Here is a 13,726-nt window from a genome sequence, read left to right as displayed (position 1 = left end):
AATCATAGAATCATAGAATGGTTTGGGTTGGAAGGGACCTTTAAGATCATCTAGCTCCAACTCCCTGCTGTAGGCAGGGACACCTCCCCCTAGAGCAGGTTGCTCACAGCCCCATCCAGCCTGGCCTTGAGTGCTCCTAGGGAGGGGTCATCCACAACCTCACTGGGCAACCTGTTCCAGTGTCTCACCACCCTCACAGCAAAGAGTTTCTTCCTAATATCTAATCTAAATCTACCCCTCTTCCAGCTTAAAGCCATTTCCTCTCGTCTTGTTGCTAATAATATGAAAATTTATTGATTAGATTATCCTCATCTCAGCTATCAACACCTTCCAAATAAGCACTCAAGTGCTTCTGTGTTATTGAACGTGAGTAATCCACCACCTCCAGCTTAGGCATTCCTAAATAAGATAGACTGTGACAATTCAGAAAACCCATAGCTGTAACTCCATCTGAAACAAAGCCCACACCAGTAATTTGTGCAATAAATATGAGCAACTAGGTCTTGGCTCATCTTGTTGCATGCCAAAGAGCACAACCTTCAGATGATCACCAGCAACATTAACATATTAGGAAAAAAAACCTAAATCCATCAACCGGTTTCACAGTCTAATTACAAAAATAACAACTGTCAGATTTGTTTTCATTGGAGGAGATAAATTCAGTAAATAATAAATCAAACTGCATAAAAGCTAGGAATTCTGGGCCCTAACCTGGTCCTTCTCCTGACTTCCTTGCAACCTTGAACAAATCAAACTCTATCTCAGTTTTTCCAGCCACAAACAAATAATTGTTTACAAGAAAAGCAGCTGAGAAACAGCCAGTGATGCACTGGAAGGAGAAAAAGGAATGGTAAGGAAACATTTGTCATTACGACCCTTTCCTAGTCATATTCAGAGTTGACTTTTCCCCCACAACAGGTTTAGCAACATAAAGCAGCACTGCAGAAAACTGCAACATGCAGGAACTTACCGTGATGACATCCAGAATGCTGAGAAGACTGTGGACACTGTCTCCTGCCAGCACCTCCTTAACAATCACTTCTGTGCCATCCTGCAAGTGTAGAACAGATTAATGCAGGCTCACAGATGTGTATGTATGGCATGTAAGGAGCTTTTCAGAAAGCTTAACTTGCTGTCATTTTCCTAGATACCCTAAACAGCTCTAACAGATACAGTCCCCCATTAGAACCTGAACTCAAGCCTTCTCTCTGCTTTGGTGCTAATTCACATCGCCCTCATTTTAAACTGCCATTTTAATACATAGAAGCAATAAATTAAAGGAAATTTAAAGCCAGTTTTGTCTAGGGGTAGATGTGACCTGTTATTTGTGCTACATAACAATTAAAAATGAAAACAAAATCTTCTTCACATTAAGAATTAGCTCCCTTGATTGATGAATTATGTGTTGTCAATCCTTCCTGTAAGAGGAGGGAAGGGGTGAAAGCATTTTTCGTTGGTTCTTCACACAGGTCAACAGGCAGTATAACAGAAAAGGGAGCAAAACAAAAGTATATACAGAAACCAGAAAATTTGAGATAAATTACAAACAACAGCAAATGTATTTTCAGCCATAATATGTAAAGTTAAACCTGAAAAAGTCAAGAAAAATATTAAATATACATATATGTTAATCCAAGTTGGCAGAAGGGATTGTAAGGGTTTGCACCTAACATTTCAAGACTCACCCAAAACACGAGCTATCATTTCTTCTCCTTGTCTACCCAAAAGAGAATCTGGATCTGCCACCTTCCAGGCAAACCCCCCCCTAACTAAGGGGCTAGAACATTCTGGAGTGAACTACATTTGGTCTCTTCTACTGCCACCATCCTGTTCTGTATATCTATTTTATATAAATGAGAATGTTTCCAACAATATGCCAATTCAGTCTTGCACTCCAGTCTCCTGCAGTAACTATGCAACTAGAGCATGTGAGGATAACTTAGAAGAGGGAGCCAAACACGTTCTATGGAAGACGTGCAGGCCCACAGCTCAAAACACTGACATTTATACGTATCGTGGCCCTTCTGTAAATCACCATGATTCAAACTTTACTTTAACCAATGCTTAATGATTCATGCCAACATATGCTACGCTAACAGATGTATCTCAAGAACAATGGCTCAGTTCATTCTTACATTTTCTTGAATGCAAACTTCCAGCTTTCCATCCTGCACGACATAGATGCTGTTATCCAGCTGCCCAGGACGGAAGATGTATTCTCCTTCATGCAACTGCACGAAAAACATGTGCTTGCACAACTCCAGAAAGAGAGGCTTCTCAAAGTGACCAAGAACCCTGCAGGAAAGAAAAGTAAATATTAGCTTTTTTCTCCTGCAAAAGGAAACCAAAAGCTGTCACTGCTCTTGGAAAACCCATCCTTCATCAGTGCAGCCCTCACTGAAGGGCCCAGAGGAAGCTGTAGCCCAGCAATGCAACAGGAGGGTGATAGGAACAAGAGTCCCCAGGGCAGAAGTGCAGCAGTTCTGTGAAATGCTAAAACCTGTAAACAACACAGATCCTTCTTGAGTAGTGCATGGAACAATGCCAGCAGGCTCAGAAGGAAGTATATCCAGTCCTCCTCAAGAAAACAGCAGCATGGCTTATGAAGGGTAAGAAATAGAAAATAAAATCCTACAACAGATTCACATATTGTATGAGCAAAGTTACCCTTTGGAACTTTCCCTTTTAGCCCTGCTACCCTGGCAATGTAACCAGAATATATGAGAAGTACTGAAGAACAAAAAAAGAAAAAAAAAAACCATCATTGTATCCTTGTAAATGTGAATATACTATCTCCTGCAGACAAGATGCAGCTGGACTCCTGCAACACTGGACTGAGGGAGCACCAGGCAGACAGAAATACCTTTCTTAAACCTAGGCATTCTGTACACAACATCATAAGTGTCCTCCATATAGTTCCATTAGCTCACAATTAACAGAATCAATCAATCAAATCCTCCCGCAACATTGATTAGTCATAGAATATCAGAATTCCACGGGAGAAAGTTCAGGTGACATAAATAGCAATTTCATTAGACTACTGAAGTGTCTAATTTACTCCTGAAGGTTATAACTAATTAGATCAGAAGAGGAAAATGATTAACATACACAAAAGTCTAACATCTGAAAACCTCATCCCTTCTGCCATGTCAGCAATATCCATACATGACTGAACTGAATCACAGAATCACGGAATGGTCTGGGTTGAAAAGGACCTCAAAGATCATCGAGTCTCAACCCCCCTGCTGTGTGCAGGGTTGCCAGCCACTAGACCAGGCTGCCCAGAGCCACGTCCAGCCTGGCCTTGAATGCCTCCAGGGAGAGGGCGTCCACAACCTCCCTGGTCAACCTGTTCCAGTGCCTCACCACACTCTGAGTGAAAAACTTCTAATATCTAACCTAAATCTCCCCTGTCTCAGTTTAAAACCATTCCCCCTTGTCCTATCGCTATCCACCCTCGTGAACAATCGTTCCCCCTCCTGTTTATACGCTCCCTTCAAGTATTGGAAGGCCACAATGAGGTCTCCCCGGAGCCTTCTCTTTTCCAAGCTAACCAAGCCAGTTCCCTCAACCTTTCTTCACAGGAGAGGTGCTCCAGCCCTCTGAGTATCTTGGTGGCCCTCCTCTGGACCCGTTCCAAGAGCTGTGTACCTTTCTTGTGCTGGGGGCCCCAGGCCTGGACGCAGTACTTGTCTCAGACTTGTTCCACTGTTACAGTGGGACAGAATCCACTCCTCTCACCCTCACCTAGAGGTTCAGGGTCCTGGCAGACATGGGGAGCCTGACCACCAGTGAAGACTGAGGCAAAGCACTTATTGAGTACCTCAGTTTTTCTCCATGTCTGAGAAAGCCAGTCTCCACTCTCATTTATCGGAGGGGGAACACTCTCCTGATCTGACACAGAGACCATCCTTTTCTCTCATCCCTTCACAGGCCCTTGAGGATTAAGTTGACTTTGGTTCTCTTTGTAACATTTTTCAGCTAGAAAAGTAAAAGATTCAGAAATCTGTCAATATCGTAGCTAATTATCATTTACCTATTGTGAATATTTTTGTGCAAAAAAAAATTAGTCAGAAATTGTCTAAACAGAATTTTAAGAATGCAGTAACAGAAATCTATTCAAGTTAGAAAAGCATTATCATCATATCTCCAAATTTAGGCACTAAACTGCCTCACTGTCTCCTTTCTCTCCCCTCTACCCCATCTTTTTGCGCTTATTCGCTCTGGCCATGTAGTGATAAAATGTAAGGCTTCACATGTGGTAGAAAATACTTATAGCACTTGAGTAGCCATCAAAAGCAAAATCCAAACTTATCTTTCCATTTAACATTACCTAACATTTTTAAGCATGTATAGGACTTCCGATGGCAAATGAGAATTCTTGACATCAAATTCTGTCAGGTCTGCCTCTAGCAGAGAGGGAGGTGGCTCTTTTGGCTGTAGAGTTGGACATTCTTTCTTAATACGCAGAATCCTACAAAGGAAAACAACATAGGTTCAGGATGGCATCCTATCTGTCCTAGCAGCCAGCTGCATACTGACACCATAGGTTGACTGCAATACACACTGTACTGTTACACATTATCAAGCAGATAAAACAGTAGTATTCCACTCCCCATCTGCTCTTTTTGTGCCTTTCTTCAGCAAAACTAGAGACAGCGCTTAGCGAATTCTCTCCTTGCCCAAAGCCCAAGTACCTTTTAGCCAGATTTAACATTTTGGCCCGTTTCCGCATCCTTTGGCGAGGCACCGTGTTCCCAACCAGAGTGTTTGGAAGAATTGAAACCTAGGAGGAAATAGTAAAAGCAGAAACATTTACTAAAACCAAAAAAACAAAAACCCTTGCTCCAACCCTGCAAAGGATTCGACCTTTCTGCCAGGTCATTAGAACGTTGGCAGAGGGAAGCATTTGTATCAGGCTTTGAAGGAATGGAACAACACCAACTCCAGGATCACTTTCTCTCTAGACAGAAAGTGGCTCTTGATAAGCAACTACTACAGTCATAATGGATGGTAGTGGGGAAAAAAAGCACCACCCTATCTATACATCTCCTACTCAGAAACACTCAACATGAGGCAGAGAAATAACATTTAAAACTCCAGTATTCCTGTGGTAGCCAATGTAGTATTCCCACGCTGCCAGTCTTTGAAGTCGAACTGGCTTTTCACTGTAATTAAGTGCCACCTTCTGGACAATTGCAACAATTGCAAGATCAAGCATTACTTTCTTCCACCAAAAATAAAAACAAAAACCTATACTCAAGTAGTTTGGAGACTTCTGCCCTTCCCCCCCTCTTTTTTTTTTTTTTAATATATGTAATTGACATAAAAGCCTAGAATTTTACCAAAAACACACAAAGCGTTTTGCTGAAAACATCAGTTTGTAATATCCTATGTCTCCTTCAGGAGAGAGAAAGGCAAGGTTTAACCTCTCCCTCCCCCTCTTAAAAAAAAAAACAAAAAACTACCATGTGAAATTCTAGGGAGACTTTTTGTGCTGTATATAAATAACTGTGTTAGAGAATATGAAAATTATCAAGAATTTATGAAGTACAGCCCAAGAACAATGCTCAGTATTAAAAGAACAACACTGTGACCAATTACCGAGCCCAAATATTTGAATTAGACTAACTTAGACTAACCTAACTCATGACAGGAAATGTCTGTTCTCAAACCCTGCTACAATTCCTTTAAGGATTTAGCCAATTGATCAGCCAGACCCAAACTAGATCCCATGCAGGAACAGATTTTGGACCCAATGGAAAATCCAAGGCAATCTTCTAGAGTAATAGGACAGCAACATCATCAGAACAAGAACCCAAGCGCACAGGCAGCATTCCTTGTTGCAGTCTAAGGCAATGTTCAGTCAACAGATAACCCTCTTGAACAATCTCTTCTTACAGTTTCACAAGTCCTATTTGCAGTTCAAGAAACAAGGGCTCATATGCTCAAGTGCTTTACAGAGGTAGACTGCAGAAAGACAAATTTGAGCATGTGCTCTGCAGACAGACTGGCTGTTTCCTAACATAGGAAAGAGTAGGTCAGCTTCCAATATAAGGGCAGTACTGGAAGTTGTTATCTGAAAGGGGCAATCCTGAATATCTTGAATATAATCCTAAGTGCAGAAAAAGGAAGACTATTATAGATAAATAATTTATCATCAATTCAATAGAGGGGTGATGAAGCAAAGAATAACTATCCTCAATGTCTGCAAATATTTTTGAAAGAAACAATTGAGGCATTAGAGAGACATGATTAGAGGTCTTGGGTCAAATTAAGCAAGTGAAGTATTTAAAGGTTCACCAAACCTCCTCAGCAGGATCTTAATTCTTACTTCCCTCCCACCACGCCAAACATTCTTACCTTTCTCATGATCTTCCGCCCATAGAACATCACTTTGTCTCGCTTGCGAAATCTGTATTGAGGACCATGTGGTTGAAGTTGTTCTAAAACAATAAGAAGCTTCATGTCAGAAACCACCTCAGTACCTCCGCCCTCAGCAAATTTACAGATGACACCAAGTTGAGTGCTGCAGTTGATTCAACAGAAGAAACAAATGCCATTCAAAGCGACCCAGACAGGCTGGAGAAGTGAGCCCACACGAGCCTAACGAGGTTCAATGAGGCCAAGTACGAGGTGCTGCACCTGGGTTCAGGCAATCCCAGACATGAGCACAGACTGGGAGAAGAACTCCATGAGAGCAGCCCTGCGAAGAAGGACTTGGGGGTCCTGGTGAAGGAAAAGCTAGACATGAGCAGCAGTGTGAGCTTGCAGCCTGCAAGGCCAACTGCATCCTGGGCTGCATCAGCAGAGGGGTGGCAGCAGGGTAGGGAGAAGATTGTCCTTCTCTGCTCTGCCCTCACGAGCCCTCACCTGCAGTGCTGCATCCAGGCCTAGGGCCCCTAGCACAGGAAAGATGTAGAGCTATTGGAGAGGGACCAGAGGAGGCCACGAGGATGACCAGAGAGCTGCAGAACTTCTACAAAGAGGCTGAGGGAGCTGGGGGTGTTCAGCCTGGAGAAGGATCGGTGAAGATCTCACTATGGCCTTTCAGTACTTGGAGGAAGCTTATAAAAAAGATGGAGACTGACTTTTTACATGGGCAGACAGTGATAGGATGAGGGGAATGGCTTTAAAAGAAAAGAGATTTAGGTTAGATATGAGGGGGAAATTCTCTCCTCAGAGGGCAGCGAGGCCCGAGTACTGCTGCCCAGAGCTGTGGGTGCCCATCCCTGGAGGTGCCCAAGGCCGTGGATGGGCCCTGGGCAGCCTGAGCTGGGGGGCAGCCAGCCCACAGCAGGGGTGGGGCTGGGGGCTGTGAGGTCCTTTCCAACCCAAACCATTCTATGATCCAGAGCTTTATGCTAAGGGGAAAGAAGACGAAGCACAAGTTATCAATTTCGCTACCTCCATAATAGCTGGAGTTCCCACCTACTAAAGAGCAAGCTGTTACGGCCAGCACACAGAAATCAAACCAGCACAAGACACCTCATTATCCAAGTCTGGTTAAGCCAAGCCAGACTAAGAAAGAGCTGACTTGAGACTTTATCTAATCACTGGAGGAGGTAAAAAGGCTCTCTAAGCAGACAGTGGAATTAGGTGACTTTAATCTCAGTAAAGGAAACCAACAATTCACCTGTGCCTCATAACAGCAGGCTTGAAATCATTTGCAAGCCAACTGATGTTAAGGCTATCACAAAGCGGAGAAACAAAAGTCTCCAAGCCTCCTGCTCATGGCAGTTATGAATTCTGTGTTCATTTAATTACTCAAATCAGAACATGTCCTTTATCTTTTTAAAGTTGTTTTCCTGCAGAAACTGCTACCATAACAGCGAGCAGTTATTATGAACTGGCACAGAACCCACCACATAACATTACAAAAACACTGAGGATAACACACTGAGGAAACTGCTTGGTAAGACTGACAGAGTTGTTGAGTACTTACTAGATTGTTTCACTCTTCTATAAACGACAAACACAACTATTCCTATCAGCAACAGTGCAACTGCAGCTCCAATGGCAATTCCAGTCAGCTGTGAGAGGAATTCACAGGAAAAGAAATTTGAAACTTCCATAGTTGAAAGCTATTTTATTTTCTGGAGGGCTGAACAACACTTAACTCAGTTGTCTGAATGTCAAACACAGTCATAAATATTTCAGTTTTAACCCAAACATCACACATGAGAGAAGTTTAACTACAGCAGCATCACGTTTATAAGCTCAGGTGCAAAATATTCAGAACTTTTCCCCACAAGTACCTATGAACTGAAAACTAAATATGCATGGGATTAAACAATAGAAATTAGCTCCTGCCTCATACACAGCAAAGAAGCAAGAACTCCTCTCAGTTTACTCAGACATTGATTGTGACTTAATAGAGTTCCCGGAGCTTACTAGCAGGTACACACTAATGAGCACACACAGTCTTCACCCAGTTGATTAAAGCTATACATTACCATAGTACTCTGTATTCTGTCTTCTACAAACTGAAGAATTCCACTTGCCGGCATGGCCTAGCACAAAAAGGAAGGTGAAATTAGTTTCCCACAGCTGGCAAGAAGACTCCACACAGACACCTGTGCCTAGTCTGGCATACACAACACCATTTGTTTTCCAGTCTTTCTTTCAACTACCATCTGCTTTGAAAACACCTTCAGTGGAAAGGGGTCAGGAGTGGAGTTCTATCTGGTGACAGTTCTACACATTCCTAAACAACCCTAACACAAGGTCAAACAGTGAGGTGTTGACTTTTTTTTTATGAGTTTCTGTTATTCAGAGCAATAAGGACAAGAGCTGAATGTAAATGTTATGAGACTAAGAAAATAAACCAGAGAATTGCAGATGAAATTCAACATAAACCACAAAGTTATGCACATGGGGAAAAGCTCTAACTCAGGTGTACAGCCCTGGAACCTGTGCTGACTGCTGTTCTTCTGGACAAAAATCTGCAAGTTATAGAAGATGTGCAAATGTCAGTTCAAAACTTACCAGAATGTTTAAAAAAAAAAAAAAAAGCAAAGCAAATATTAGACAGAAGTAGGAAACAAAATGAGTACAAGAACAGACACGTCACCCTGTAAGTCTCAAGCCTTACTTGAACCTTCAGTTCTGGAACCAGTTTTTGCCCTCAGTTCCAAATCCAGATGACCTCTTAATTTAGCTTTGTATCCTGAAGAAAAACAGAAGCGCCCACAGAGTCACCAAACCAGTCTCTCCCATAGAAGCTCATTCCAGGTTCACAGGGCAAGCAGACTCCGGCCTGGCCAGTCAATGTATGCGGAGCTGAGCGTTTTTTCTTAGGCTGCCTTAATACAACCTATTAATCTACCTTCTCAGCATCACTCCAATTATCACTACTACCATCAGTGTTTGACAATCATTGTGGCATCGTAGTGAAAAGTCACAAGAAAAGGAAATGCTGAAAAGTTGCTAGAAACAAATACAATGCATTCTGGCTAAGCACGGTGACATCTCAATGCAAGTCTTCTGCAGCCACTTAATTTGTTTCCCTCAGACAGCATCAGGAATAGGAGTTCTGCCACTATCAGGGCCTGCGTGATCTCAGATAACAAAAAAAATAGGAGCTGCCAACTGACAGTCACAGTGTTGCTCCCTGAGAGGAAATAAATTCGCAACGAAAGAATGAAACACACAGGTGCAGGCACAGAGCCCGTGCCCCAGCCAGGAAGGCAGCAAGGGAAAGATAACATCCAGAACTCCAAGGAGCACAGAGAAGCTCTGGGAAGGTTTGTTACCAAGACCAGCCTGAACGTTCTCATCTCAGCATCGGTCATAGCTCTGCAGGGAATCTCCTCAAGCACTGGCAGTGTCTGAAGAGAGTCAGGGAAAGTCAGCAAGAGGCTGGCAACCACACGGACACCTGTGCGTGTCAGCAGATCTTCACAACCAGGCAGCACAGGGGGCAATCGTCAGGACACTAAAGCAGCAGCGCTGCAGGGCCTACCCAGCACAGGGCTGCAGCACAGAGGGAGGGCTACACCCAGCACCTGCATCCTAGGGCTTCACGTGCTCTGTCTGAGCCCTGATCCAACTCCCAGAAACAAAACACACACTGAGCAACCCTGAGAAGACTCATGCTTCACTGGAAAAGGACAAAACGATAGGCTAAGAGTACATATTAGCAGGAATATTATTCGTCTGCGTTTTCTAATGGTTGACTCCCATTTTCTTAACAAAAGTGTGGTCGTTAACAAAAAAAACATGCAGCTATTGAAATAACGCTTACACCCATCCAGATTACCAAGCACAGAACAAGCAACTTGGTTATGAACTCAAAAGCTTCCCATTGCAATCAAAGGTAAACAGTGAGACAGAGCTCACACAGGGAGGGGCGGCAAGCGGTGACTGGCACAGCGCTCAGGACGTGACAGGAGTGTTCCTCAGAACACAGACTTCCTCGTGGCTCATACGTACACCTGACCACACGCTGAGACTTTGACCACAAATGCTGAATTTTCACAGAACATCTTTTACCTGCTTATCAGTACGCTGGATGCATCTTCTAGTCCTAAGAAAACTATTTACTGTTGTGGGCCTTGTTTGTCATTACTAGGAAAAGCGCTATGTGTCTTAAAGAAGAATAAATGCAAGAGCTAAAGAACGCCATGATTCTTCCACCTTCAGGCTAAAATCATGCAGTTGAAGCAAAAGGCATTTAAACTGTGTCATTCTGCTGACAAATGAGAACATGAAGCTCTATGTGAACGGTTTGCAGTAAAAATAAATAAATGCACACAAAAAGCGGGACCAATCTTGACATTTTTGGAAGGACGAAACTCTTATCAGGAAAGGTTCTGGAAAACAAAAGCACTGTATCAGAAGACATTGCCCAAAGGTTATCAGATTAGGCTCTGTCTTGGTTTCAGCTGGGTCAGAGTGGACTTTCTTCACAGCATCTGATACGATGCTGCATTTTGGCTTCAAGAGAAAAAAGCTGTTGACAGAAGGCCAATGTTTCAGTTGTTGCTGTGCAGTACTGTACGGAGCCAAGGATGCTCCAGCTCCTCACAGCGCCCTGCCGGCGAGGGGCCAGGACCAGGACAGCTGAGCTGAGCTGGCCCAAACAGCCCAGCTGGATGCCCCACAGCACACGGCACCGTGTGAGAGCTAGACAGCTGAGGGAGCTGGACACGGGGCAGCTGAAGGGCTGCACAGCGCTGAACTGCTGCCGTGTTAAGCCACCCACAACAAGTACGCTAACTTTCAGATTCTGGAAACGCTAAAAGAGAAATGAACACGTGAAAAATAGCAGCAAATCGCTTCATACCTCAAGGCTGGTGCCGTTGCCGCCTTCTTCTTCCATAGCTGAAGGTACAGCAAAAAGGAAAAAAAGAAAAGAGAAGAAAAAAGACTGAGTTAAGAGCCGGCAGTCATCCAGACCGTGCAGCGCGTGGCAGCCGCCGACCCGCGGGAAGCAGCCCCTGCCGGGGGAAGGCTGCGGTCCGTCCGCGCCCCGCTCCCGCCGCCACGCTCCGATTTCTGCAGCCGAACGCCGCACGGACAAACGCGCTCCCGCCCGAGGCGCGGCCCACCGGCAGGGAGCGAATTACCACACGGACCCGCCGGTCCAACCGGGCGCTGCGGGGACACCGGTGCAACCGGCCGAGCCCAGACCGAGCCGGACAGACCCGAACCGGCACCAAACCCCCGCTCCGCAATGTCCCTTCACCTGTTGCTATAGCTGCGGCGGCCGCCGCGGCGCTCCCACACGGAGGTCAAAGGTCAGCCGCGGAGCCGGGGCGAAGGTCGCAGCCGCCCCACTCACCGCCCCCAGCAGCTGAGGGGGCCGCCAAGCCACGCCCACTCTCCCAGCTCCTCGCTGCTGATTGGCGCACCCAGCTTCGCGCCGAGTGGTCCGCGGCCCGCGCGGCCTAAGATAGGCGCTGAGGATTGGCTCATGCGCTTCTGCCAATGGGAGCGGGCGGTGTTGGGGTGTGGGAGAAGCGCGGCGCGCTGGAGTGTGGGAGCCGGGTGGAGAGGGCCCGGTGCTGCTCCGTCGCCCCTCCGTCCCTTCCTCTCTCCTTTCAGGGCCCACAGGCGCTCGGCATGGGGCTGCTAACCGAGCTGGCCCGCGGGCTAGTGCGGGGCGCCGACCGCATGTCCCCGTTCACCAGCAAGCGCGGCCCTCGGAGCTACAACAAGGGCCGGGGGGCTAAGAAGCTGGGCGTGCTGACCTCCAACAAGAAGTTCATCCTCATCAAGGAGATGGTGCCGCAGTTCGTCGTCCCCGACCTGGCAGGCTTCAAGCTCAAGCCCTACGTCTCGTACCGCGCTCCCCAAGGATCGGAGCCACCCATGACGGCCAAGCAGCTCTTCACCGAGTTGGTGGCACCGCACATCGAGAAGGACGTGAAGGAGGGAACCTTCGACCCAAACGCGCTGGAGAAGTACGGCTTCGAGCCGACGCAGGAGGGGAAGCTCTTCCAGCTTTTCCCCAAGAACTATGTGCGCTAGGGGACATGCGGGGCTCCTCCGGTGTGCTGAGCTGGGCAGCAGCATTGTGGGAGACTTGGCCTGCTCCTGCAGTTCGGGACTGTTTCGTTCACTGAGTATTAAAAGCAAGTCCTTCTATTTTATCTTTCTGCAATGTCTAATTTAAATTGCTGGGGGGAACTGGTTTCCTGTCAGTGACCGAGGAAGGTGTTGCTTTTGTCTCACATTGTGCATGTAGTTGCATTCTGTAGGTGTGCAGGTGTCCTGCTGTCAGAGCAGAGCTGCTGAGCAGACACTAGGAGCTGCAGGAGTCTGGCTCCAGGCTGCTCCCAACTTCCAGGAATGAGGGAGGAGAACTCCACCTCTGGGAGTTTCCTGGCTGTGGAAGGAGCTGCTTGGAGCTGATGTCTCATTGGTGCTGCCAGCACCCAGCTGTGTGTGGCAAGTGCAGCCAGAAGCAGAATGCTTGAATTCACCCCTAGCCAGCGTGAAGTGTTCCATGAGAAAGATCTCTAACAAGGCCATACCATAAACTGAGCATAGATTTGTAGCTTAGATCAAATGTCACGACTGTGGTATTTACCAAGGTTTAAAACTAGTATTTTCAATTCAATCAAGATGCAGTTAATAGTTACACTCAGTGCCTGTTCCTTAGCAGTGCAGCTGTTTCACATTTCAAGGGAGCTGCTTACATTTGAAACGCATCTTGAGAACTGTGATTTTTTTTTTGACATATTCCTGGAAGAGCAATGTCTTACTATTCATCAAATGAAATATATACAAGCAACACTTACAGTTGTGTGCAACCATTTAAAGTAGAAATAGCTAAAGTCAAAATAAGTTGTTGGAGATAACGTGTTTTCTTCCAACAGACAAGTACCCCCAGGACTTATCTGCTCAGCCTTGGGGAGGCCAAACTCAGAAAGAAACTGGGCTGGTACATGTCAAGGCTGAAGCTCTTCAGGTGGACTGACTGGCCAAGATGGAAAGTGGAAGAGTAAGCGGGTGACTTTCACAGTGGAAGCAATGGTGTTTTCAGGACTTCATCCTAGAATAAGTCAAATAAGTCATATAACAGAAGCCTGTAGAGAAGGAAGAAAAGAGCAGTGCAACAAAGCACTTATGTCCCTACTGATCCTAAGTTTAACACAATGTATCTCTGTCTGGGATCAGGATGGGTTGTAACAGAACACAGCCTTTATGTTTAGTGACAGTGAACTTAGTAATAATCCAACCAACACGTGAAGGACCACTTCTAAAATCAAAACCACCA

The 13,726-nt window shown here is 45.5% G+C and overlaps 2 protein-coding genes across 4 annotated transcripts in view; one reads left to right on the top strand and one right to left on the bottom strand.

The window, feature by feature from the left end:
- The window catches only part of PNPLA7 (patatin like phospholipase domain containing 7), a 121,244-nt gene extending 109,403 nt beyond the window's left edge, over positions 1–11,841 (bottom strand). Inside the window, exons 1-9 of one of the 3 annotated variants that reach the window (XM_021413645.1) lie at positions 11,690–11,841; positions 11,288–11,325; positions 8,457–8,513; positions 7,946–8,033; positions 6,364–6,446; positions 4,698–4,786; positions 4,334–4,474; positions 2,136–2,295; positions 971–1,051 (exon numbers count right to left, since the gene is read on the bottom strand). In XM_021413645.1, coding sequence (XP_021269320.1) covers positions 971–1,051; positions 2,136–2,295; positions 4,334–4,474; positions 4,698–4,786; positions 6,364–6,446; positions 7,946–8,033; positions 8,457–8,513; positions 11,288–11,323 — 735 coding nt within the window. In that variant the 5' untranslated portion in view covers positions 11,324–11,325; positions 11,690–11,841. Of the gene's footprint in view, positions 1–970; positions 1,052–2,135; positions 2,296–4,333; positions 4,475–4,697; positions 4,787–6,363; positions 6,447–7,945; positions 8,034–8,456; positions 8,514–11,287; positions 11,326–11,570 lie in introns of all 3 variants that reach the window. The other 2 variants (XM_021413646.1, XM_021413647.1) reach the window with 2 other exon arrangements.
- MRPL41 (mitochondrial ribosomal protein L41) lies at positions 11,927–12,596 on the top strand. The gene has a single exon (XM_021413650.1). The coding sequence runs from the start codon at positions 11,932–11,934 to the stop codon at positions 12,472–12,474; it is 543 nt and encodes a 180-aa protein (XP_021269325.1). The 5' UTR covers positions 11,927–11,931; the 3' UTR covers positions 12,475–12,596.

The sequence above is a fragment of the Numida meleagris genome, chromosome 16 (genome assembly GCF_002078875.1).
Source record: "Numida meleagris isolate 19003 breed g44 Domestic line chromosome 16, NumMel1.0, whole genome shotgun sequence".
Lineage (NCBI taxonomy): Eukaryota > Metazoa > Chordata > Aves > Galliformes > Numididae > Numida > Numida meleagris.
The sequence above is the reverse complement of the archived record's forward strand: the minus strand, read 5'-3'. Positions and strand labels throughout refer to the sequence as shown.